Here is a 25,739-nt window from a genome sequence, read left to right on the forward strand (position 1 = left end):
CAAGGGAGTGTAGTCTAGAGTGTGAAGGTGATCACTTGCAGTTCTCAAGAATGCTGCAAACAGCACACCCCAGGTGGGCAAACATTCGGAAAACCCATGTGCTCCAAACAGATAGGCCACCAACAACTCTGCAAGTAGTAATGCTGGGAGCCAAGCAATTTGGCTCCCAATGGACAGTACACTAGTACATATATACATTTCAACAACCTTCTGTACTTTAAACAAAGCCTGGTGATCTTCAGTGTCCAGCTGAAAGGGAAAAACTAATGAAAAATAATCATATTTAATAAAACAGTTTAAAATCAACTGTGACCTTTTAGAGTTTGCCTGTACTTAAAACAGTGAACTTTATTTGAGGGGATATGTTCGACTAATCCTACCCTTTAAACACCCAGATATAAAACAGTATAACTAAGTGAAACTGCTCCAACCCAAGGGCAGAAGCAGTTTCCTTTGCTTTCTGGAGATCTATCAAAACCAATTAAACGTGGATTAGCATTCAATGTTGCTAATTATGATGCTAATTGGAGGGGAATACACAGCGGACCTTTGGACGCTGAGGCTGTGACTTGAATACTGAAAAGGTTTCTGCCTTTCATGTCTAATATTCTCTTTGTAGCACAGTATATATATCTATCCATCGATCTGTCTACCTGTCTGTCTGTCTGTCTATCTCAACATATATAAAGGTTACACACATTTATGCTCAGCCACATGCATTTAAATGTTCTGTTCTCCGTTATTAATGAGTGTGATTGTGATGGTCATCATTGTGATGATGATGTGGATGATTTGTATGTATCTGTGATATCAACAAGATCATTTGGATCCAAATATGTAATGTTATACTAAGTAACAGGAAATACAATATATTTTTAAAGGGGATCTATTATGTTTGTCTTAGTTTCTGTCATGTATGAATTGTTATAATGTCAGATGTTCATGCTAAACATTACCAAAGTCTCAAATAACGAATTAAACGTGTTTATGGGTTAGCAGTCTGACCGCAGATCGGCTCAGGATACCGCCTTCTTTCAGAAAGTCTTTTCTACTTCTTCAGTGGTCTGACACCAACACTTCTGGGTCAGCTACTACAGGCTCCAAAATGTGCTGCTGTTAACTACATGTAGCTGCAGAGAAAGCTCTAATATTTGTTGCTTGCGTTGTTCACCATCCCTTAATTGAGAGCACATGCCTGCTATAACAAATACCACTTAAAAAGTGTTGTGTGTGTTGTTGCAGCTGATTGGGAGATGATTGCAGTGACAATTGCATGTTGCTGAAGGAGGTTTACATAAATATTTGCATTCACCTGCCATGTAGCTATACAATAGGCCCAACTCCTGCTGCAGAAAACATCCCCCAAACCACGACATGACATTGCTAAAGTTCAGTTTATTTGGGTCTGATGGGAAACATTATGTTCAGCGTCGGACTGGGAAAGACTGAACCCAAAGTGTGTAAAGAAGTCAGTTGAATTCGGAGGATGACGTGTCAGAGTCCAGATCTAAACCCCATAGAGAATCTCTGGAAAATCCTTGGCAACAAAGTAATGTCTAGAAAACCCACTGCAGTTAGTGAACTGTGGAAGAGACTGAGTCAGGATGGACGCAGATCAAAGCAGAGCAGTGTGAGAAACTAGTAATGCCCTGTGGGCTCAGATGTGCTGAAGTCATTCAAAGCTGTGGCCTCTACACTTCCTGTTCATGTTTGAATCCTAGAGAAGAAAACACTGTTGAAATCTTCTCTTCTGACACAATGGTTACTGTTCTCTAATTTTGTTGTTTTTCATAAGAAAAAGTTTTTTTTTTTTTAAGTGCCTTGGTTATTTTGAGGAAAGGGATCTGCCCCAGGAAGTGGAAGTTAGATAGGGTGCACTCACACTGTCCTTCCGCACAGCGCCCCGGGCTTTAGGGTACTTGTCCCTCCTCCCTCTTCCCCCGCACGCCAGGCCCGTTTGTACTCACACTACCTGGGCCTCGCGCAAATGCTTCTTGCTGTCCATACGTCATCACGCCGTAACACGTCACACGCATTGATCGCATGTGTGTGGCTTTGTTTACAAATCTTTCCATAGACCTCTGAGTTTTTGTGCGTCTTGTCGACTGTTTTTGAATATTTTCATCGACCAAATCTGCAGTAAACACTCCACCTCCACATCACACCAATGTGAACCTTTCACCGCCATTGTTGTTGTTGTTAAATGTCCGCGCATGGTCCGTCCTTCTATTTTCTATGTCCGAACAGGCGCATATAAATGACGTCAGAACCGCCGTAGGCCTCGTGCTCGTGCTCGTACACACGCGCACACTCGTGCTCGTACATGTGCAAACGGGCTCTATAAAAGCCCACCTCTCTCAAGCGGGCCGTGGACGGCCAGCTGTCCGCAGTTATGCGAGGAGCGGGTGCACTAACACTGCTTAAACGTACTAGGCTTTAGCTGAAAAAACGGTTTTGGCCCGGTACAGAAGGACAGTGTGAGTGCGCCCTTAGAGTAGAGAGTGTTCTACAGGAATTGGTGGTTTATTAGAGGAACCGCGTGACCAGAGGGCGGGAGATTCAACTTGTGAAGGAATGAGAGTCAGTCTGGTAGTGATTGACAGTCTAAAACCTGAACCAGGGACTACCTCAGCAACATTCTGAACCAATCACAACAACCCAATGAACTTTATTGCTGTATAAGTTATTTGTGAATGAAGGGCTCTGGGCTCTTTCTGGCTCATTGGTTGCAGCAACAGCTTGGTTGAAAGCCAGGATGACTGTGATTTCTGACCCCAGAGAGAGTCCTTGGCCAAGCAGAATTTTCTTTGCTGTTTTTATAATAAACATTTTAAACTATAAGAAGTAGTCTGGTTTTCCTTGAGTAAAGAACGGAGCAATACACTGGATGGAAGATTGTATGAATAGAGGAGTAACTATGAACTTAACAGTACAGACAACATCATCTGAGAGATCACTGGCAAAATCACATGAGCAAAAGATGCTCTATTAAACTTTTTTAGTTAGTCTAAGTCGGCTGCATTTGCACATGAAAAGCCAAACCATGATTTACCAAGTGATTTACACATTTTACTGCTTTGCATCCCTGGGAAAAGTCCCATCTCTGTAGATGGGACACCATCTCTAAGGCTTAGAAATATCATACTCTTATAGGCTTAAAAAAATGCAGATAATGGGTGGATGTTTTAAAAGTCTGCATTCATCCAGCTGCCTGCTCTGCATGCAAGTCTGCAGAAGTTAATTGATCTGAATCCACTGTTTAAATGATTTCTGTTAAGCTCTGCTCTGCCTGGAGTCAAACCACCAATACAGCGGGCTTATAGAGCTTTGGGTGTGTGTGTGTGTGTGTGTGTGTGTGTGTGTGTGTGTGTGTGTGTGTGTGTGTGTGTGTGTGTGTGTGTGTGTGTGTGTTTGGGTGTGGAGAGGGCATATTTGCAATCATATAAATAATATCTTTTTTGGCCAAAGCCACCAGATCCACATATGGAGTTTTAAGCTCTTTACGGGATTTCTATTCATCTACACGCATACACAGTCTTAAATAATGCACACACACACACACACACACACACATACACACTCAGCAGAAACAGCTGCAGCAGCTTAATAGCATTTCCTCAGCACTGAAGCAGCAGTGAAAGAAAGATGAAGACAGAGACCAAGAAAGAGATGAAAGGAAAACAGAGAAAGAGAGGAAGAGATGGATGGAGTGATGGTCTTTACCTCGGGCAGATGGATGTTTTCAGAGTACCCCTCCTCATGCTGTGTTACTCTCATCTGTCTGTTTCGCGCTCTCTCGATCCCACTCAGTGCCCACCACTGTGGACAAGCAAGTGTATATCTCTCCCTCCCTCTCCCTCTGGTTGTAGCACTGAGAATAAAAGATTGCTTCTGTTCAGTCTGTCACCACCTCTCTCTCTTCACTCTGTCCCCTCCTCCTCTGTTCTGTTGCCTTCTCTCTCTCTCTCTCTCTCTCTCTCTCTCTCTCTCTCTCTCTCTCTCTGTATATAATATATGTTTGTATTTTCTTTCTCTCTTGCTCTGCCAGCTTGCAGCCTCTGCGTCTGCACAGTGAGACCACGATTGGCTGCTGCAACCGTATGCACACACACACACACACACACACACACACACACACACACACACACACACACACACACACACACACACACACACACACACACACACACGTTGTAGACCACGATTGGCTCCACTTATGCAGTTTGCTCACACACCTCTCTGTCAATTTCTCTTCATCAATACAACTTGGATCTCATTTCTCACCTATTTCATAATAGTTGTTATGATATTTTTCACATCAAGGTAATAACTGAGAGCTGTAAACACATCGACATTGCCACACTGATTTTATTGCCAATTAATTGATTCATTTGGTCTTATAATTTCAAGGCTGCTACAAGTTCTTTCTGTTATAGACTCTCTGTACACCATCTCCCTTGGTTCTGTTATTCACTCACATGGCTTCTCCTATCACAGCTATGCTGATGACACCCAACTTACTCTCTTTTCCTCAGTCCGACACAATCGCAGCAAAACGGATCTCTGCCTGTCTGACAGACATTTCCCAATGGATGTCCGCACACCACCTGAAACTCAACCTAGACAAGACAGAGTCGCTCTCCCACCCAAGACCTTACTATCCCCCTTGACAAGGTTCTTTGCAGTCCCCACCCAGACTGCAAAGAACCTGGGTGTGACACTTGACGACCAACTCTCCCTTACTGCCAACATTGCTGCAATAACGCGATCATGCAGATATATGTTGCACAACATCAGGAGGATACATCCTCTTCTGACCCATAGGGCAGCACAGGTTCTGGTCCAGGCTCCTGTCATCTCACGCCTTGACTACTGTTACTCCCTCCTGCTGGTCTACCAGCCTGTGCCATCCGACCTCTGCAGCTCATTAGGAATGCAGCGGCTTTAGTGGTCTTCAACCTACCTAAGTACTCGCACACTACATCGCTACTCCGCTCCCTTCACTGGCAACTTGTAGCTGCTTGCATCCGTTTAAAGACACTAGCACTTGCTTATCGTGCTACTAATGGATCAGGCCCAGCTTACATCCAGGACATGATTAAACCTTACCCCCCCCCAAGCTCGCCCTCTCCACTGTGCATCTGCAAATTAACTTGCCGCTCCGTCACTGAGAGGAACACAGAGTCACTCGACTAAGTCACGACTGTTTGCTGTCCTGGCTCCCAAATGGTGGAACGAGCTCCCCATCAACATTCAGACAGCAGAAAGTCTAGACATCTTCCGCTGCAGGCTAAAAAAGCATCTCTTTCGACTGCACCTTGGTTTAGAAGATGAGAAGATGGGGAAAAAAAGCTCTTATATGTAGCACTCTGTAGTTGACCAGTTGACCAATTCTATGATTTAAGTTGGATTTAAGTTGGAGAGCAATGCGGAGAGAGGCTCGAAAGTATGAGACAAGAAAAAGAAGCAAAGCAGGAAAGATTAGGGAGGGAGGGAGAGCGAGAAAGATGCGACTGCCTTCACCGAGAGCCAAGGAAAGAGAGTGCCTAAGAAACTACATGCTTAGGCATTCAAACTACATGGTTAGGATTAGGCAACACAATTAGGTACAGAGAGCTTTGTTGACTGCTGACACCTCTGTGCCAATACCATCTGCCAACATTAAATCTCACCATTAGGGAACTGGGCATGCAGAATGGCTTGATGTCAACAAAGTCATTGAGATGAGCCCTCCTCATTGTATTGCTCATAGTGGGATTGTGCTGCTGTTTGCTGACAGCTGCTCTTTATTATGCACAATATATGCAGTCACTCAAGTTTAGTAAATCAGATACATTCTTTATGTGTATATATACAACTTATATTTTGCACATTTTTCTATTTGTTAAGGGTAATATTCCCTCCAATGAAAATTGAGACACACGCGCACGTGCACCCACAAACACACACATACGTACATTTCTTTTGAATTCCTAATTTTATGCTTTTCAAATATTATAGTCTTTATATACTGCTTATTGACTGTGAGAGTAACTATCAATGCAGTTTTCTTTGCTTTCAAACTTCGGCCGCAATGTTCAGGTAGCTATCATGTTCGTCTAACGTTACATACATGTTTAAGGTGCAAGGTCATGTTCGTTGTGGACGAGTGATAGACATTGTTTTTCTTGCAAAGTTTGCATGTGACCTTCTTGGGGTCATTCTTGTTCTTTTCAAAGTGATCCCATGTTTTATCATGTCTTTCCCGACATGATTGGCTATTAACTATTAACTGTCTAACCGCGATGTACAGCCAAGGGAGCTCCCTGTGACCTTGGACTGGGATCTCTCCCGGCGTGGTCGGCCCCCCCCAAAGGTAGCTTCCTCTAGCCTCCTCTGTACCTCAGGTCCCGCTGCCCGGCCATGTCTCTGTAGTGACAGCTAGTGTTTGTGTAGGTGTGAGTGTGTGTGTCTGTGTGTCAGCGTGGCTGTGTGTGTGTGTGTGTGAATGTGTGAATGAACGTATATATATATTCGTGTATGTCTCTGTGCATGACTGAGGGAGGGTCTTTCCCGACATGATTGGCTATTAACTATTAACTGTCCAACCGCGATGTACAGCCAAGGGAGCTGCTGTGTTAAAAAAGAAAACTGACAGTGAGTGAGTGTCACGACTTCCTGTATCTGGCCCTTCAAATGAAAAGTCTTCAAGGCTTCAAGGGGGCAGCCCTATAATGATTATAGTAATAAGTAATAATCCTCTTGCTGTGAGGCGACAGTGCTAACCTGTCCCCACTCTCTAATCAACCAGTATTTCTCTTCTTTCTTTTATGACCGTTCCCCCTGGGACTACCCTGTGCACCCACAGTTTCACATTATTATTATCTTATTTATCAACACTTTCTTTGCTTTCCTCTCTCCCACTCGCCTCCAGATCACTGGACCCACTCTCTCGCTTCCCTCTCTGCAACAGCAATAGTGCCAGATCACTGTTTACCTGACCTGTACACGCTGTCAGCCAATACCCTGACACAATATACCCCACTCACCTATCCTGGTAATCAATATAACAATATATTACCAAATCCAAAACTTCAAGCTTTTCAAATTGTGTTTAATTACAGTGTAGCAAACAAACCTCCCTCCTGAATGAACATGCAGTTGCGATACAACACTCCAATGTGATTCAACTTTACCTCCGGCTCTTTCATCTGCAAGTGCTGACTACTGGAACTGGCAAACTTCTTATCACTTCCTGATTAGCTGCGGGTCATGTGACTAGGCATGCATTTTTCATCTGGATCTCTCTCTCTCTCTCTTTCTCTCTCTCTCTCTCTCTCAATTTCAACAAGCTTTATTGGCATGACTGTGGTTCACAATATTGCCAAAGCGTACAGAATTACAGAAAAAAGTAACAATAATAATGATGATGATAATAATAATTACAACAACAATAATAATAATAATGATAACAATAACAACAACAACAATAATAATAATAATGATGATAACAATAACAACAACATTAATAATAATAATAATAATGATGATAACAATAACAACAACATTAATAATAATAATAATGATGATAACAATAACAACAACAACAATAATAATAATAATGATGATATCAATAACAATAATAAGCAGCATATCAGTGTGCAGGTCAACTCATGTGGAGGAAATCATGCCAGGTGTTGTTGTGCAGGTCGTCTCTTCTCCTGTGGCAGGCGTTCACATATCTTGCTGCATCTACAGCAGTGCCACTTTTTTCTCCCAGTAAATGTTGTAGTTTTTCTTGGTCTGATAGTTTGGGGATGTCTGGGGTTGAACCTGTGATTTTAGTGTATATCAGGGTTCTGAGATCAGTGTATGTGTCGCAGTACAACAGGAAGTCTCTCTCTCTCTCTCTCTCTCTCTCTCTTTCTCTCTCTCTCTCTCTCTCTCACTCACACAAAGGCAAAATAACAATGCTTAAAAATTGTGTATTCATGTCTTTTTTTTGCAGGGAATAATGTTAAGGGAAAGAGAAATACAGCAGGGATACTTTAGATATGCCAGTGCAGGGAAAAGCATCAGTAAAGTCTCTAACACATTTAAAAATTCAAAAGTCTACGCTTGCTGATCACAAACTGGGGAAATAGGAGTATGGTCCACATCCAAATTGGGCTATAAGCCCTCGTTTATATACTGTGTGGAGGACTTACTATGGCTTTTCATCAATGAGAATCACAATTAAATGCTTGCATTGGGGTTGATACCTAAAAATTATTTCATCATGAAAAACTCAATCTGGTATTCACCAACGAACCTGAGAGTAACTAAATCTTTCAACATGGCGACAGGTTTGTCTCATCATAACTTGCCAGTTTGGGAGTTGTCTCTGGTCCGGCCACGGGGGGGGGGGGGTGTTGTCCCGTGGACAGTTCCGGCCCGGGCGACTAGATGGCTCTGCACCTTGGTGTGGAGGCTCCTGTCTGCCCGGGTTGGGGGGGTCTCTGTGGCGGTGCTCCCTGTGACCTTGGACTGTGATCTCTCCCGGTGTGGTTGCCCCCCCCCCCCCCCCCCCCCCCCAAGTGTAGCTTCCTCTAGACTCCTCTGTACCTCAGGTCTCACTGCCCGGCCATGTCTCTGTAGTGACAGCTAGTGTTTGTGTAGGCGTGTGTGTCTCTGTGTCTGTGTGTCAGTGTGGCTGTGTGTGTGTGTGTGTGAATGTGTGTATGAACGTATATATATGTGTGTGTGTGTCTCTGTGCATGACTGAGGGTTCTTTTCACTTTCTTCTCCTGATTTGATTTGATGTTTCTCTTCTTTTGTACGTCTCTTTGAGGCACTTTGCGATACTTTTCTGTATGAAAAGCACCGTATAAATAAAGGTTGATTTGATTTGATTTGATTTGATAACTTAATCCTCTTTGCCAGAGAGCTCATTAGAAACACAGAGCCCTGTCAATTCAGTTTTATCCATACTTTACAAAGCCTTGTCCATGTTGCCTCTATCTTATTTTGTGTATTTAAGATGCATGTCTGGCAATATATGTTTTTTCTAATGTGCTTTTTATGGCGTGGCAGCAATCCCACTATGGAACCATTAAAGGCTTCACTGTATGTTACTCTTTCACATGTGTAGTAGGACTTCCCAACACCCATAATATACTCACTCCACCGATTGTGATGTGTCCAGTGGAGTTGACTTCAAACTGCACAATCGAGTGATGCCATGTGGAAAGAAACTGTGCTGGTTATTTTGGTGCACACTTCCAGAGGGCAGATGTTGAAAAGGTTATGTGCAGAAAAGGGATGGGATAACAATTGTTTTTATTGTGGATTGTGTTTAAAAAAGTCAAAAGCAAAGTGGCTTTTGACTGAAATTGCTTTGGGGATAATGATGACCTGGACAAATGAGAACATTCACAGGTTAACAATAGGTTCAATTTCAATTATCAGGATAACCGTGAACACCCTCACATGTGACATGACCCGTGAATCAACAGCAATTTGCTTCAGTTTATCCCAGTTTATCTAGCTGTAATATTCATTTGGCCACAACCCATTAGATACTGTTCAAATCAAGTAGAATTGATTTACTACAACAGAAGAAAAGGGCCCACAGGTGCTACTAAAACATCAAACCAACATAACTGAAAAAAACCTCTTTAAACAAGCACAAAACAAAACACAGGTTGAGCGGCACCCCTATCCCTATTGTCTCTAGACAACCGATTAACTACGCTAGAGCAGTTATTAAATCTTAAATCTCTGCGGCACAAGTACGATAATCAATTATGAGCACACGACAGAATTCATAGAATACAACAGAGCGCGAGACGAGCTGACCAAGGTGAATCACAGCTGCCCAGCCCAGTGACAAACACGGGCTATTTACCAGGTGAGCAGGCGCTGCTGGATTCCGCTGTCAGGGTTGGCGCCGCTAACCTGACGCCGCCTTGCTTCACTCATCCATCTGTGATAGGAAAGGGATTGCAGGAGGCTGGGTCTTATCAAAAAAACACTTGTCCATCATCTTTACTGACGTCCTACTTCAACCACTCACGTTGAAACCAACCTGTGACGCTGATGAGTGACGCAGGGAAAAGCCAAACAGAACAGCCAAAATGGTTTCCACCACCAAAGGCCTTCAGAGCCGTTCTCTGGTGTTTAGATCGGACAACACGTCACATCTATAAAACCCCACCCAGCGGTTCTGATTGGCTCGACCATTTGAAATCACTTTCCTATGAAGCAAATCCAGATGGTTGAGTGGAGCTAGACGGAGTCAAGACGGAGGCAAGGCGGAACAAAAGTCATCCGGGAAGAGTCAGGTTAGGTGCTGCTGCAGGCCGCTGCTCCACTCAGGACCAGGAGGCGGGAGGGGCCGGCCGCTGCACCAATCACTGACGGGAGGTCACACATCCTACTTAATATACTTAATAACACACACACACACACACGCACACACACACACACACACATTAACCATCCTCCCAAATCATTTATAATGTTACGCCAAACACTATTTTCCTGCTGTTGCTGAAGCAGCAAGATACTGTATGTCTGCACAAGTCTGTAGAGGAACTGCTCTGTGGACTCAGACTTTATGCTGAGTGCACTGTCACAGTAATTGGCAGAGACTCCTGAGACAGAAAGATAGACTAATGAATAAATAAACAAGCCAATAAATGAATATATGCCAATAGCAGTGCCATGACATGCTGAGTCTAGACAACACAGCCTCATCATTATTTCAAGTAAACACTGGGACACAGATTACATGGTGTGTGTGTGTGTGGACACAAACTGTGTCAGCCATGCATTCATTCAGTGTGTATTCTTTACATCTTGATATAAAGCCAAATGTAACCGTAACGTCCATATAATTTCTTGTCATTAAATTCACTTGTCCCCGTCCTAAATTTGCAACAGTTACAATATACTGCAGCTACACTGTAAATAGTGATCTCTAACGGCGCAACCGCTCATACCTGCCTTCAGCTGGTCGTCCACGGCCCGTCTGAGAGAGGTGGGCTTTTGTAGAGCGCGTTTGCACATGTACGAGCACGAGCGTGCACATGTTAACGAGCACGAGCACGAGGCTTACGGACGGACCATGCGCAGACATTTCAAACAATGGCAGCGAAAGGTTCACGTTGGTGTGATGCGGAGGTGGAGTGTTTACTGCAGATTTGGTCGATGAAAAGATTCAAAAACAGTCGACAAGACGCACAAAAACTCAGTCACAGACTGGCATAATCTGCTTGCAAGGGAGGCAGCGCATGAACGGGTACCCTTCTCTGTGCAGGGCCGATAACAGTATTATTTGAAATGGGAAAAGTTTCTTTACTTCATATTGACCCTTTAAGACAAACCCAAGGCTTAGCTTGCATGTAAACACATACACACACACACACACACACACACACACACACACACACACACACACACACACACATTTGCTCACTGGCCCCGATAATGACGCAGCCTCCAGTTTCAGTGTGGATACCTCAAAGTCCAACTTTGCCCTTTCCTATTGCTATTTCTGTTCTTTCTGTTTATTAATGATATTATTAACCTGCAACCTTATATGCAGATGCATGCTGTCAAAATGGACGACAGCTCAATACTGAACCTATTTTAAAAATATTTGAAAAATACCAAAGTTCCCTTTTATGTGAGTGAAAAAGGGGGAAATACATCTGTCCTTGTTTCGTCCCTCGTAGCTCCCTTCTCTTTCTCCCTCAGGCACTATCATCTTTGTATGTGTGCCCTACATTTGTGTTTCGTCCATTGTTCATTAGCCCCGATTCCTACAGTCTACCTCCTCCACTCATCTCTCAACAAGCTGTCCTACTCTCTTGTGCAGAATAACACCCCTCTCACTCACACTGAAGCGCGTCTTTACCGCACACCGTGTTTATCAAAGCAGAATGGAGACGCAGTGTGGCAACAGCTGGATATACAGTCAGGCTTCTCCAGTGAACAGTGTGTATCCGGAAAAAGCAGCAGTTAGCGATGGCCTGCAGTCACCCAGCTGACCCAGGAGAGCGGCATGCCCTTACTCGAACAGACACAGAACAGTTGCAAGGAAACAGTGTCCGAACTAAAAAGAAGAATAGAACTACGTAAAGACGAAGGTTGATTAGCAGCATATTTAGGTATCTTCTGCCGGCTAACCTATTTTCAAAAGTTGCTTAAAGTAAAAATATACAGTATATACCCAAATTATACCAAATAACTAGCGATAGGTTGGTAAAGTTTTGTTACCCCATCAGCCACATCTCTCCAAGACATGTCCTCCCTTTGTGTTTTGATGATTGTGTTGAAGAGTGTTGTCTTAGGGCGCACTCACACTGTCTCTGCACCGGTCCAAAACAGGTTTTTTTCGGCTAAAGCCTAGTGCGTTTGACAAGTGTGAGTGCACCCGCTCCGCGGCCCGTCTGAGAGAGGTGGGCTTTTGTAGAGTGCGTTTGCACATGTACGAGCATGAGCACGCGCACGTGTACGAGCACGAGCACGATGCCTACGGCGGTTCTGAGGTCATTTCCTGTGCACCTGTTGGGACATAGAAAATAGAAGGAGGGACCATGCGCAGACATTTAACAACAACAACAATGGCGGTGAAAGGTTCACGTTGGTGTGATGCGGAGGTGGAGTGTTTACTGCAGATTTGGTCGATGAAAAGATTCAAAAACAGTCGACAAGACGCACAAAAACTCAGAGGTCTACGGAAAGATTTGGAAACAAAGCCACGCATCGCCATGGCGTCATCAATGCGTGTGACGTGTTACGGCGTGATGACTTATGGACAGCGATAAGCATTTGAGTGAGGCCCAGGTAGTGTGAGTACAAACGGGCCTGGGGCGCGGGGGGAGAGGGAGGGGGGAAAAGTACCCTAAAGCCCGGGGTGCGGTGCGGAAGGACACTGTGAGTGCGCCCTTACACGTTGCTCCAAAATCTCAAAGGTGTGTCATTGGGTTGAGATCTGGGCCCTTTTTTCAGCAGGAAATTCGATGGCTTTTCATTTCAAAATCCGATGATTTACTTCCAGAGACAGACGGCACATAGAAACGATAGCATTAGATAGTCCTGAGTAGCTTCAATATGGGCCGTGATAGTGACTGACTGAATGGATGAAGAAATGAAACAGTGTGTCCGTCTCTGTCAGAGGGAGGAGACTCGGAGAACTCTGTTGAAGGAAATCTACCAGGGAGCAGGTTAGGTGCACAGAGTCAGTAACCATGGTAACTGGCCCAGATATTTTTTGTTATCTTTCTTTCTAGGACCCAAAATCCAGAGTTTCCCTCATCTCATGTTTAACCTACTCAGAGTTTTCATTAATCCTGCTTCCTGAAATAAGGCCCAGGTGACTGTAATGTCTTACTAATGAAACCATGCAGTGAGATCTCATCGCCTGTGCGGAGGCATCTGTAACAGTCGGGTTCCAACCATTTATTCTGGTTCTTCTTTATTAATTATACAGCATTGGGGGCTATACAGTGGTGTGGTGGTTAGCAATGTTGCCTCACAGCAAGAAGGTCTCTGGTTCAAGGTCTTCTGGCTGGGGCCCTTCTGTGTGGAGTGTGCATGTTCTCCCTGTGTCTGCGTGGGTGTTCTCCGGAAACCAACATTGCTAAGCTGTTTTATATCTGATATGTTAATTAGTAAGCCCCAACACCTCCGTCAATATATTGACAACACCGCAGAGGTTTTGCTCTGGCCCCCACCTCCATCCAAGTACAGCTGAGTGCCTCGTGCTTCATCTACTCCTACAGTTTAGCATGCTAGGAAATAGATTTTCTATTTTCAACATGAATCCAAAGGAATTTCCAATCCATATATCAATCGTTTTCCCCATCCTGGCATGTTTTGATAGGAACGATAATTACATGACTGTTATTTACCTTCTAAATCAAAATGAACTCAGGGACAAATTGATCCTGTGGTCTGAAGCGATGTGTCCATTGTCACAACTGAGATCAAGACTTGATAAAGTGAAGGTCATCCCCGCTGGCTGAGGCTATCTGTTACGCCGTAGCAATCAACAAAATCTATTTTCCATCACGGCACTTGCAGAGGAGAAGATGGATTTTGTGCACACAGACAGGTATTTATTTGTCAATTTCCAAAGGACAAACAGAATGGTCTCCCAGCTGTTTCACTGTTTTACTTTCCTCAGAGTTACGCCTGCGTCCTACTGCGAGTTTAATACGCTCTTTAAGCACAAATGAGTCCTCCTGGCAGGTTTTTCCAGTTTTGAGATTCAATTTCAATTCCATTTCATTTCATGTATAGTGGGAATAAGTGAGGTTAGTACCTTGAATTAATGGGACGTGAATGACACAGATAGAGAGGGTCAAAGCTCAGAGTATCAGGAACAGTATTATCCCCTGCGGACTAGGCCTATAGCAGCAGAATTAAGGGCTATTAAGCCCTAACTGTAAGCTTTATCAAAAAGGAAAGTTTTAAGTTTACTCTTAAATATGGGGACAGTGTCTGCCTCCCAAACAGCACTTGGGAGTTGGTTCCACAGGAGAGGAGCTTGGTAGCTGAAGGCTCTGCCTCCATTTCTACTTTTGGAGACTCTAGGAACGCCGAGTAGCCCTGCACTCTCAGAGCGCAGCGATCTAGTCGGGTAATACGGTACTATGAGCTCTTTAAGATACGACGGAGCCTGACCAATAAGGGCGCAATCACACTGTCCTTCCGCACCGGGCCAAAACAGGTTTTTCGGCTAAAGCCTAGTGCGTTTGACCAGTGTGAGTGCAACCGCTCCGCGCATAACTGCGGACTGCAGGCCGTTTGAGCATGAGCATGAGGCCTACGGCGGTTCTGACGTAATTTATGTGCGCCTGTTGGGACATAGAAAAAAGAAGGAGGGACCATGCGCGGACATTTAACAACAACAACAATGGTGGTGAAAGGTTCACGTTGGTGTGATGCGGAGGTGGAGTGTTTACTGCAGATTTGGTCGATGAAAAGATTCAAAAACAGTCGACAAGACGCACAAAAACTCTGAGGTCTGAGGAAAGATTTGTAAACAAAGTGACGCATCGTGATGACGTCATCAATGCGTGTGACGTGTTACGGCGTGATGACGTATGAGCAGCAAGAAGCATTTGCGCGAGGCCCAGGTAGTGTGAGTACAAACGGGACTGGAGGGGGGACAAGGACCCTAAAGCCCGGGGCATGGTGCAGAAGGACAGTGTGAGTGCGCCCTAAGATACGACGGAGCCTGACCAGTGAGATGAGCATGGACAATATTTTCTGCATCTTTTTGAGGCACGTCTCTGTTTTTTGTAATGTTATGAAGGTGTAATATACATTTGCCTTGCATTGTCTTCGTCCTTGTTTTTAGTTTTATGTGGCACTTGAGGACATTTCCTGGTCATAGATAACTCTGAGAGTGCATTTACATGGACCTGATTATCCTATGGTGTTTACATGAGCACAGAGAAATCGGGTTATTCATATTGAACGTAACTGAATACTGCATGGACAGGAAATATGTAACACTACACTCTACATTAACACGTCACAACTTTACTGATAATTCCCTCTCTGATCTGATCACCAACTACAGCTGCCTGCTCTGACTTCATACCCCATCTCTCTCTTCACCTACACACACACACACACACACACACACACACACACACACACACACGCACACGCACACGCACACACACACACTGCATGGACAGGAGACTGGACTGGAGCTGCGGCGCCAGGCTTCTGTGAAGTGTGACCACCTGTGAGTGTGAGTGTGAGTGACGGGGGGAGAAGCTCCGCAGCTGCCGCTGCTCGTTGGGGAAAGAAAACGTATGACAGTGAGTGACAGAACAGAGTCTCCAAACACAACACTAGTCGTTTTCAACAACGACAAAGTCTCTGGGGATCGGTAAAGTCTCCGGATCAGTTCAGAACAACGGAATGAAAAACTTGGAAAATGCTCCGCTGGATGTTTATTCTTCAAGATCGCTGATTCGCTCATTTAGCTGTCAATCAAAAAAGGATTCCGCCTCAGACAGCTCATCCAATCATCATGCAGAAGCCGAGCGTCCGGGCCAGCTCACTGCCCCATAGACCCCCATAGACGAGCGTCTAGTTTGGCTGCAGTGGAACAACCATGTATTTGAAACACAAGATCATCATGGAGTCATCAAATGTTGATGTCTTGCAGCTAGATGATACCAAGTCAAAGGAACAGCTGTTCAACTTTGTCTACAGCGACATCCTAAACAAAACACAGATTTCTCTCTAACATTGAAGTCAGTAGAAGCTGAGCGTCCGACTGTGTAAAGTGCTGTGGAGCTGTGGGGATGGATGAGAAGGAAGTCGCTCCTGTTACCTGTGATAAGGAGCTGATTCTGAACTAAAGATGAACGCTTTCTAGGGCGTATTTAGTCAATGAAATGCACACACAGCAGTACATATGTCATCACTTTTTCTTTTTTTTGGTGACATTTTAGGGGAAGCTGAGCATCCACTGCAGCCACTCATCTTTACCCCAATAATAACTAATGCTGCTTTTCCCATGTTCTTCAGACCCTGGTTGTCAACAATGGTCTAAAAGGAATATTAAATGCCTTTATGACCTCTTCTCATATCCAAACTTACTGAATGTCATTTGAACAACTTGCTAACAGTTACAAACTAACTAAACAAGATTTCTTTCACTTTTTGTAAATAAGGCACTTTATGTCATTCATAGCACAACCCTCATTGATCCCCTTGAAATATAAAGGACAGTGTCTGAGCTAATTTTACCATGTACTTAATGTTTTTTCTATTACTGATGCTCAGAGGTGAGAGGGAGAAGGAGCAGTCTGCGACCACAGATGAAGAAAAGTGGGAAACCATTTGGTCTCCTGCAAAAAGGATTTCAATTTGCACTCGGATTGTCAAGATCTGGCTCTGTCAGTGCCCTCCTCTCCTTCGTCTTGTGTGTGTTTGTCTCCCTCTGCCTGCGTTTCCCTGCATGTGCTTCCCCCTGTCTGTCTTTAGGTCCGGTAGGCGTTCCCCAAAGCTGCTGCCTGTTATGCTGATTACACCACCACCTTAAGAGCCTGAAGCTGACAGGCATGCAGCGCCGGACCGTTGTCGACCCAACCTTGGTAAAACTATTCCCCCCGGACTGGCATCCCCTTCCTCGTTGTGGTTTTCACGCTCCCCGTTGTAAGCTTACTAATCGTGTTTGTGTTCTGTTTTCTCCGTAGTTTCCAGTAGTTCCCGTTTCCCGTCCGTCTCCTGATCTCCCGTCGTCTCCCCGTTTCTGTAGTTCCCGTGTTCGTTTAGTTAGTCGTGTGTTTGTTTATCTGTAGTGTTTTTTGCGTTTGTTCGTTTGTATCATTAAACGTTTTATTTGTAACTTTACTTTTGTCCGTGTCTGCATCTGAGTCCACCTTTGGGTTATACCCGTACCGTTCATGACACGGACGAGAGCAATAGAATTTAAGATGCTACACAGATTACATATCTCTCCCCACCACAGGCACCGCTTCAACCACTTTCTTTTCCCTTTGTGTCTCAAGCGTAAAACTGAACTTTAACTCATTGTTTCTGGTTCTTGTCGTAAAATTCAAAGATAGTGGGTGGAAATTAGAATTGAAATGAAGAGAATTTTTCACATTAATATAGATATGGATCCCATGTCCCTGATTTTAGGTCTTCCAAGTGACCGTCTAAAAACAGCAGTCGACAAAAGATTGTATAATATTTGAACATTTAGGGAAAACATTCTCTTGCAGTGGGTCAGTGACACGATTCCCTCTGTCTGTGGTTGGCGTAGATCAGTTCTGTGTGACGCCCAGTTCTGGACTATATCGGACTGGACCTCTCCTCCTCTCTGTTGAAGGGACTGTTGTGCACAACGACATCCCTTCCATAGCAGTAGCTGTTGAGACATTACAATTCAGTTTTATAGTGCCAAATCCTCACAGAAGTTTTCTCCAGACCCTTTCCATATAGAGTAGGTCTACAGCACACACACACTTTGCAGAGACTCAACATTCCCCCATGAGCAACAGCAAATCATATTGCAGCAATCGTGCACACAACATCATTGACTCACTTGTCTGCGAGACTTAAGGATGTTGAAATCACAACATAAGATTTTTATTAACATAAATTATAAACACATAGGACCTCAGGCACTTTGAGGAACTATCAAGTTGACCTTTTCACACACCTGAAGCTAGATTCACCTCTCTCTAGCTAACCAGTCCACAGCTCTACTTCACATGAACAGCTTTCTAAGAAGTCCTCACATCACTCTAGCCAGTGCATGTCACCGTGAAAAAAACATGTCTAGAAAAGTAAGCTAATTCCCACATGGCCTCCCAAAGTCTCTCTGCTGTCCAGTTTCCCCTCAGCTCTCCTCAGTCAGAGTGGGCGGCTGTCTGTCCAGGATGCTAGCCAGCGTTTTGAATGGCTGTCCCCAGTCACCAAGGGAGCTAAAGTCCCCTGTATCGTCAATTACCCATGACTCCTCTATGGAGCTGAGAGAGCCAGCCACTGAGCCGTCACCTTCGTAGGCGTAGGTCGCCAGTGAATCATAAGGTGGAGCGGCGTAACCCTCTTGACTTTCCTCCAGCCGCTGTGCGATGAACTCCCTGATCATTTCAGCATCGCCCTCAGTCACTCTGCCACGGGAAGAGAGCAAGGTCTTGTTGTTTACTGCAGCGATGACACTAGCCGTTTGTCGATGGATGTCAGGGGACCTGACGTCATCACAGCGGCTGCTGAGATGCAGCAGGACCCCATTTCCGTACCCATTTTTCTCCTTCTTTGAGGTGCTGCTGTGAGTGCTGGTGCGCTGTGAGTGTGTCTTGCGCAAAGTGCCCATGTCGAATGCTCGCGTGTCTGCTTCCCCACCGCCCTCATCGTCATAGTGAATGACATTATCACGGATGTCCTCTTTTGATGTCATCAGAGTCTCTTTCTCCTTGTGGCGTCTCTGGCCCATGTATAGTGCTGCCATAACTGCAAGACACAAAGAATAATGGTGGGTTAGTTGTAGTAAAATAACTATATGCGTTATACATTTGCCCCAGTCTCTTGGTAACAAGAAGACCTGGGGGCTGTTGCAAGAAACCTATATGAGGGATTAAGCCGGGATATTCCGGTTATCCTGGCATACTTTATCCGTGATCCGGTTGCACAAAAGCACAGGCACCTAAGTAACCATGGACCATTGTTCGTCTTGGTTAAATTGCTCATCAAATTCACACCCAGTGTTCAGTCAGACAACAACTCACATTTGAAATGTTTATTGCAACGGCAGAAAACGGTTTGAGTTTGGCATCTAGACTCTGCAGATAGTTGAGATCATGAGATACCGGGGAGCGATGATTAAAAACAACATTAACCCCCTGTCGGAGCCTGCAGGTGGATGCTGGGTGGTGGTGGGGCTGCAGTAAAGAGCAGCACCAGTGCCAAGGCAGAGGGAGATATGGGACATTTTTGCAGCTTCAGTAGACCGCCAAATCAGGAGGGTGTGTTTAAGGAAGATGATAGCGAGGTATGTGCCATGAGTATGAAGCAGCCCAGCTCAGAGCTAGTTCAGTTGAGTGCCTGAACTAGCTCTCAGGCATCGCTCAGCATGTTTTGAACCTTCAGATGATGGACAGATTCTGCTTATGTATAGGGCCAAGAATTTGGGGCTACACTCCTGGCTGACCCGCCCCTTTGCCCTGTAAACCCTGGATTTTCCCATCACTGGATATACCAAACCAGTCTCACATCAAAATGTGCAATAGCTTTGTTAGTCTACAGAAACATATAAGTTTCACAATAAAGGCTCTGAAACTGTGAGCTGCCTATGTGTTGTTGTGTGGTTCATTTTTCTAGCCATTGTCGATCAAGACGTCGGACATTCCTTCTGTTGTCAGTGGAAAATGCCATATTTTAGGATGGTTACAGCATTAACATTTGTTTTGATAACATTCCTAGTTAGAAATATGTATTTTATTTTTCATAATCCTTTTAGGAGGAGGGGGTGAGGCAGTTCATGTGTGTTTTGAACCACGTTTTTTAATTGATGAGCTCCTAGTCTGTCTGAGTAAGTGTCCGTGTTACGACACACTGATTGCCTTCACTTGCTACAGTGGGCAGGGAAATCAATCAATACATACACACACTGCTGATTTCTTCCCATGGAGCTGACATGAAAACTATCCAGTACATTTCTGTTGTCACTCTGCATGGTGAAGGCAGGTTATATCAGCCTCTGGCCACTCAGCTCCCCAGGAGCTGCTGCTGTTGATGGACGGCATATACAGACACTTGTCTGGGAGGAGTGTGGACTGGAGGACAGAAATCTTATGTGGTGCTTACGCCACATGCACTTGATTCTCTATATATATATACAGCCATTGCAGTTAAACAAAAGGCCTACTAAAAAAGTAGGGGGTGCTGTGGCTAGTAGGTGTGTTCGTGTGTTTATGTGCATAGATCAAAGTGTCACAGGAGTCCCAGGACTGATCAGCTGCGGGTATTCTCTGGCTGCTTCTTCTTCAGTCCAACCTAAATCTCAAACAAACAGCCCTTTGTCTTCAGGGAGACATTCAACCTGCATGTTTCTATAGCTAACAGTAACGCACAGTACATGGACTTAACTGCACAAAGACATTTGATTCTGCTCTGCACTGTAGTTGTTCTTCATCAACAGGCTATCTTCCCTTATGCACCAGGACTTTTCTATGAAGTCAGAGAGCTGATTGTCAAAGATCCATATGATCCATTGTGCTGCTGAAGGTCCACACTTGATGCTGTGCATGCAGACGATCTGTGAAGCAGATCCGTGCACAGAGAAGGAAACAACATCCCCTGGGGGGGAAGTACTATAGGAACAAAACAAGGTCATAGTGCAGAGTAGGAGCTGGGTTAATGGAGGCTGCTCAAGTATATTGATGTTTCAGCCCGATCAGCTCTTTGGGAGAATTAATAGAAAACCATCTTGTGTCTACATCAGGGCTTTTTTGTGAACCGCGTGCCGCTGTATGAAAGGAAAACTACATTACGGTGCACCTGAGGATTGTAAAAAAAAACGGACACGGTTACAGAAATAATAATAGAGGCACTGAAGTGGGTCAGAGGGGAATTCAAATGTGAAGACGCATACACTGCAATCTGTCTGTGAGAAACATCCACTGAGAGTCATGCACTGTTTATCAGATCCCTTTGTGATTCAGGTTACAGCCAATATTCAGTTTGTCCGAATGTGCCACTAAATAGTTTTACAAGTGCGAGAAATGTAGACGAAAGAGACTGTATCGAGGAATATACAGTATAAGCAAATATAATGTTAAATAAAAAGGGTGGAATCATGTAAATCCTACATTTGGTATCCATTTCAGCAGCAGCCCCGTATCCTGCTGCAGGAGTTACGCTGTGCAGCAGAGGTGGATTTCTTTAGTTTGGGGAGGAGATGAGTAGGAGGTCGAGTAGTTTGCTGGATACATTACTGAATTAACTTCTATACAGTGTCGATGCCTAAACCTAACCATGTAGGAGCATTAACTAGTGGGTGAGTTTGGAATAAGAACCGGTTTTAGCGGTTCAGAAATGTTGAGATTCAGTTTATCTGTATTTTGCAGAAACGTATAATCCCAAAATGTATTATGGCGACTGGGTTGTGACTTGCCACAAGCTGCTCCAATTTCCTGACAGGTATGCCCCAGATTTTAAGTATAGTTTATACACAATCATCTCCAATCGCTCTTAGGACTGCCGTGCCAACCCCGCTGCCTTAAAGAACGGCACAGGAAACCATTCCTACCTGCTGCCGTCAGACTTTACAACGCTGCACAACAACGCTGCACAGCAACGCTCAGGGAACAAACTCACACTACTCAAAGTGACCTATCACTGACATGCACCTTTCTCTCTCTTGCACATTAAAATCCACAGAGCATGTTGTAATATAGTGTTCATCTGTGATACTGTACTTTTATTTTACTGTTGTTCATATTTTATCTTATTTTTAGTCCTTCTGATTGTTCTGTACCGCTGCTACGATGACCTAATTTCCCCTATCTATCTATCTATCTATCTATCTATCTATCTATCTATCTATCTATCTATCTATCTATCTATCTATCTATCTATCTATCTATCTATCTATCTATCTATCTATCTTTTACTTGAGTCTGGTTTAAATGTCCTTCTGTTGTCTGGATTTTTCTTATTGTGCTTGTTTGAACTGGTCTTTGACACTGGAGGGGTTTTTATCTCTCAGCCTACTTCTCCCCAGCCTGCCCACTCCTTGTGTCTTTGTCCTGGAGGTAACAGGAGGTTATTAAACAACAGGGGAAGCTTTTCTCCAGGGAAGACACAAAGCTTTTAAAAATCTCTCCCATTGTTCTGTTACTTACCAGCAGTGGCTGTTTGCCACACTACCTACTACCAAATGTTAAGGTAGAAACACTGCAGTAACACCGTTCCAGGTTTTCTTTAACCCTGCCTTCAAGACCACTCTTCCTGCTTCATCCTTCTTATATATGAGGAGATGTCTCTCATGTCAAGCATTAGAAAAAAAGGTGGATGTTAAGTGTTAGCAGCTATTAGCCCCTCCTCCACCCCCTTGTGTGTTTCCTCTTTCAGCTACTCTCCCTCTCTACAGAGGACACCAATAAAGAAGGCACAATGTCCTCGGGAGGATGTGACTGCTTTCTGACATCAGTCAGTGCACACACACACACGCACACAGACACACACACACACACACACACACACACACACACACACACACACACACACACACACACACACACACACACACACACACACACACACACACACACACACACACACACTGAGCCAGAGACCTACATGCATGTCTCATGATTGGGGTGAATCAGATGTAAGAGCAGTATAAAGAACTGCTTTCACGTAGCTTTTTTTCACTTCTGCTTCATCTGAAATGTAACACACATGTTCCAGATGTACATGCACACAGACACACATTCAGACACAGAGAGCTGTGCACACTTAGCCCTGCGTGTTTTCATTGTGGTTGTTCAGGTGGTTATATAAGTACAGTTCTCTATAAAAGAGGCAGAAATGAAATGCGATGATGCGGGTGGACCAAATTATCCTGTGGTAATTAAAGGCCTGTCATAGGTTGTTGGTGCCCTCTAGTGTTACATCACAAGCATTAATTCCCTGGTAAAAAGCCTCTCCTTATCATCAGCTACAAGCCAGAACCCTTTTCAATGAGGGCATAAAAATAATGTACATAGCATCACGCTTAAAAAATACAATCTGGTTAAAAGAAGTGTTTTGTTTAGTAACAAAGACGAGTTATGCCATCGTGCCGTTAGTCATCCCAAAATGCCCTTTTGCAAATCCTATTAATAATGCACTATTTGAAGAGCTGGAAACATTGCGGGATGATATTTTGCGGGATGATATTTTGAGCAGTATTAGTGGTTAAAAAAAGCTGTTTTTATGCCTTCACTGTATCGCCCCAAGCTAATCAGTGTTAGCACCGTCCGTCTGCTGGAGATCTAACAACTATCAAGTCAGTAGCCAGTAGACATCATCTAGTCATCATCGTTTGTACCACCTGTACCTGCGTGCTTCACATATTGTGGCGCCATCTAGTGGTGAATCGAGAAAGCATCAATCCAGAGAAGATCCGACAAATCTAATCTCTCGAATGGAGGATGACCCGCTCTACTTATGAGCCACAGACGGTGCATGGCAGTGGCATCAACCAAAAAATGTTAAATGTATGACATGATGTGCTGATGTGAGAATAATTAGCATACGTACCAAACAGTAGGGCTACACACAGTAGAATAGCCATCAGGGCTCCAGTGCTGAGGCCCACAGGCAGAAAGATGGCCTCAGCTGAGCAGGTCAACAGCGAGCCTCCTGCCTCACAGGAACACACTCGGATCGTGAGGGTGGCCGTGCTGCTCTGAGCAGGGTAACCACTGTCTTCAACCACAATAGGAAGAACGTAGACATCCTGCAGCCGCCGCTGGAAGCCCGTACGTCGAGTCACGATGCCTGCAGTGTTGTCTGGAAACCAACAGAGGGCGATGTTACATCACTGACAATGTCCCAAATACTAATTATTTTCACTGTCAAGCAAACCTGCGAGAAATCGGATCAACTCTTGAAAAGTATTAGGAATTCACATTCACAAGAAGCTGAATGCATAAGCAAAACTAGTGCCCTACCACTAAAACATGAAACATTACTTTTATCTTACAATCAATTGAAGGATAAGGTTAACCAAAAATCAAAAACCACCAGCGTTGTACCTTCTGACGTCCAGAACCTTTTTGTGGCTTTTAGTCCCAAGCCCATTGGTTAATACTGAAGATATACATCTTTAAAGGGGTATTTTATTCATTTCAATCAAGGTCTGTGTCGTGGCAATGTGGGCCTGTGTCACTGCCAGAAGTCCTCACAGAACGAATCATTGGAGATCTACTGAAATCCACTTAATGTCACGCTGATGGAATCCCAGATGCACCGTTCCACTGGGATGTCTGCCACTAAGGGCGCACTCACACTGTCCTTCCGCACCGCGCCCCGTGCTTTAGGGTCCTTGTCCCCCCTCCAGGCCCGTTTGTACTCACACTACCTGGGCCTCGGAGAATGCTTCTTGCTGCCTATACGTCATCACGGCGTAACACGTCACACGCATTGATGACGTCATGGCGATGCGTGGCTTTGTTTACAAATCTTTCCGTAGACCTCAGAGTTTTTGTGCGTCTTGTCGACTGTTTTTGAATCTTTTCATCGACCAAATCTTAAGTAAACACACACACACACACACACACACACACACACACACACACACTTGTGCTCCAGTTCCGCATGGGGGCTGCAGGCCTGCGTGTCTGACTTCATCAGAAGTGATGCTGACCGTACACGTACAAGCACACAAAAATATAACAATGCCTGTTGGGGAGGTGTTGCAGGGGAGAACAGGGATTGTCAGGGGAGGGTTTGTACGAGCAGATCATCCCAGAGCAACACTCACACTCACTCCCATTCAGTGGGGATGGGGATGGGTAGAGAAAATGTTAAATAGCAGCAAGTGTTTTCTTTTTGTCTCAGCATTGATATCTGTGACCAAATGATTGAACCATAGCAACAGCAGGACACAGTCTCCCTGAGCAGGAAGCTCTCGAAATGACCATTCCTGTCGCTGGACTGTACCTCCTATGGTCGGTCATGCGGACTGTATGCTGAGTGGAACAGTCCAGCAATGAGCAACAGAACCAGCATGAAAGGAGAGTTAGACAGGGATCAACTGCTTCAGAGGTAGTCGTATACCTGTCTGGGGCTCTCACAATAGGGAAATATTGTAATAGTAGAGACTTAGGAGTTGAAATCCATGATGGAGCACACGTGAGGCAGAAATACTTTTATTGTACTACTTGAGATGATGCACAGAATAACTGAGCTTATGTCTAATATACATCCGCTTGTTTTTATTTCTGCCTATTTCCCCAGTCCATTTATCATTTTAGACACACCATTTCATGTATGGACAGTAGTATAACCTAATATACAAAAACAAAGAAATCACATTTACGTAAGTATTCACAGCCTTTACCATGAAGCTCAAAATTGAGCTCAGGTGCATCCTGTTTCCACTGATCATCCTTGAGATGTTCCTACAGCTTAAATGGAGTCCACCTGTGGTCAATCCAGTTGATTGGACATGATTTGGAAAGGCACACACCTGTCTATATAAGGTCCCACAGTTGACTGCATGTCAGAGCGCAAACTCCAAGCAT

General features: G+C 44.4%; 1 protein-coding gene across 1 annotated transcript in view; it reads right to left on the bottom strand.

The window, feature by feature from the left end:
- Positions 1–18,343: 18,343 nt before the first annotated feature.
- LOC310957445 (cadherin-12-like) overlaps positions 18,344–25,739 on the bottom strand; it is a gene marked incomplete at both ends in the record, with an annotated part of 44,567 nt that continues 37,171 nt past the window's right edge. Inside the window, 2 exons of the mRNA XM_083928007.1 lie at positions 18,344–18,957; positions 23,752–24,003. Coding sequence (XP_083784133.1) covers positions 18,344–18,957; positions 23,752–24,003 — 866 coding nt within the window. The remainder of the gene's footprint in view (positions 18,958–23,751; positions 24,004–25,739) is intronic.

The sequence above is a fragment of the Echiichthys vipera genome (genome assembly GCF_963691815.1).
Source record: "Echiichthys vipera genome assembly, chromosome: 15".
Classification (NCBI taxonomy): domain Eukaryota; kingdom Metazoa; phylum Chordata; class Actinopteri; order Perciformes; family Trachinidae; genus Echiichthys; species Echiichthys vipera.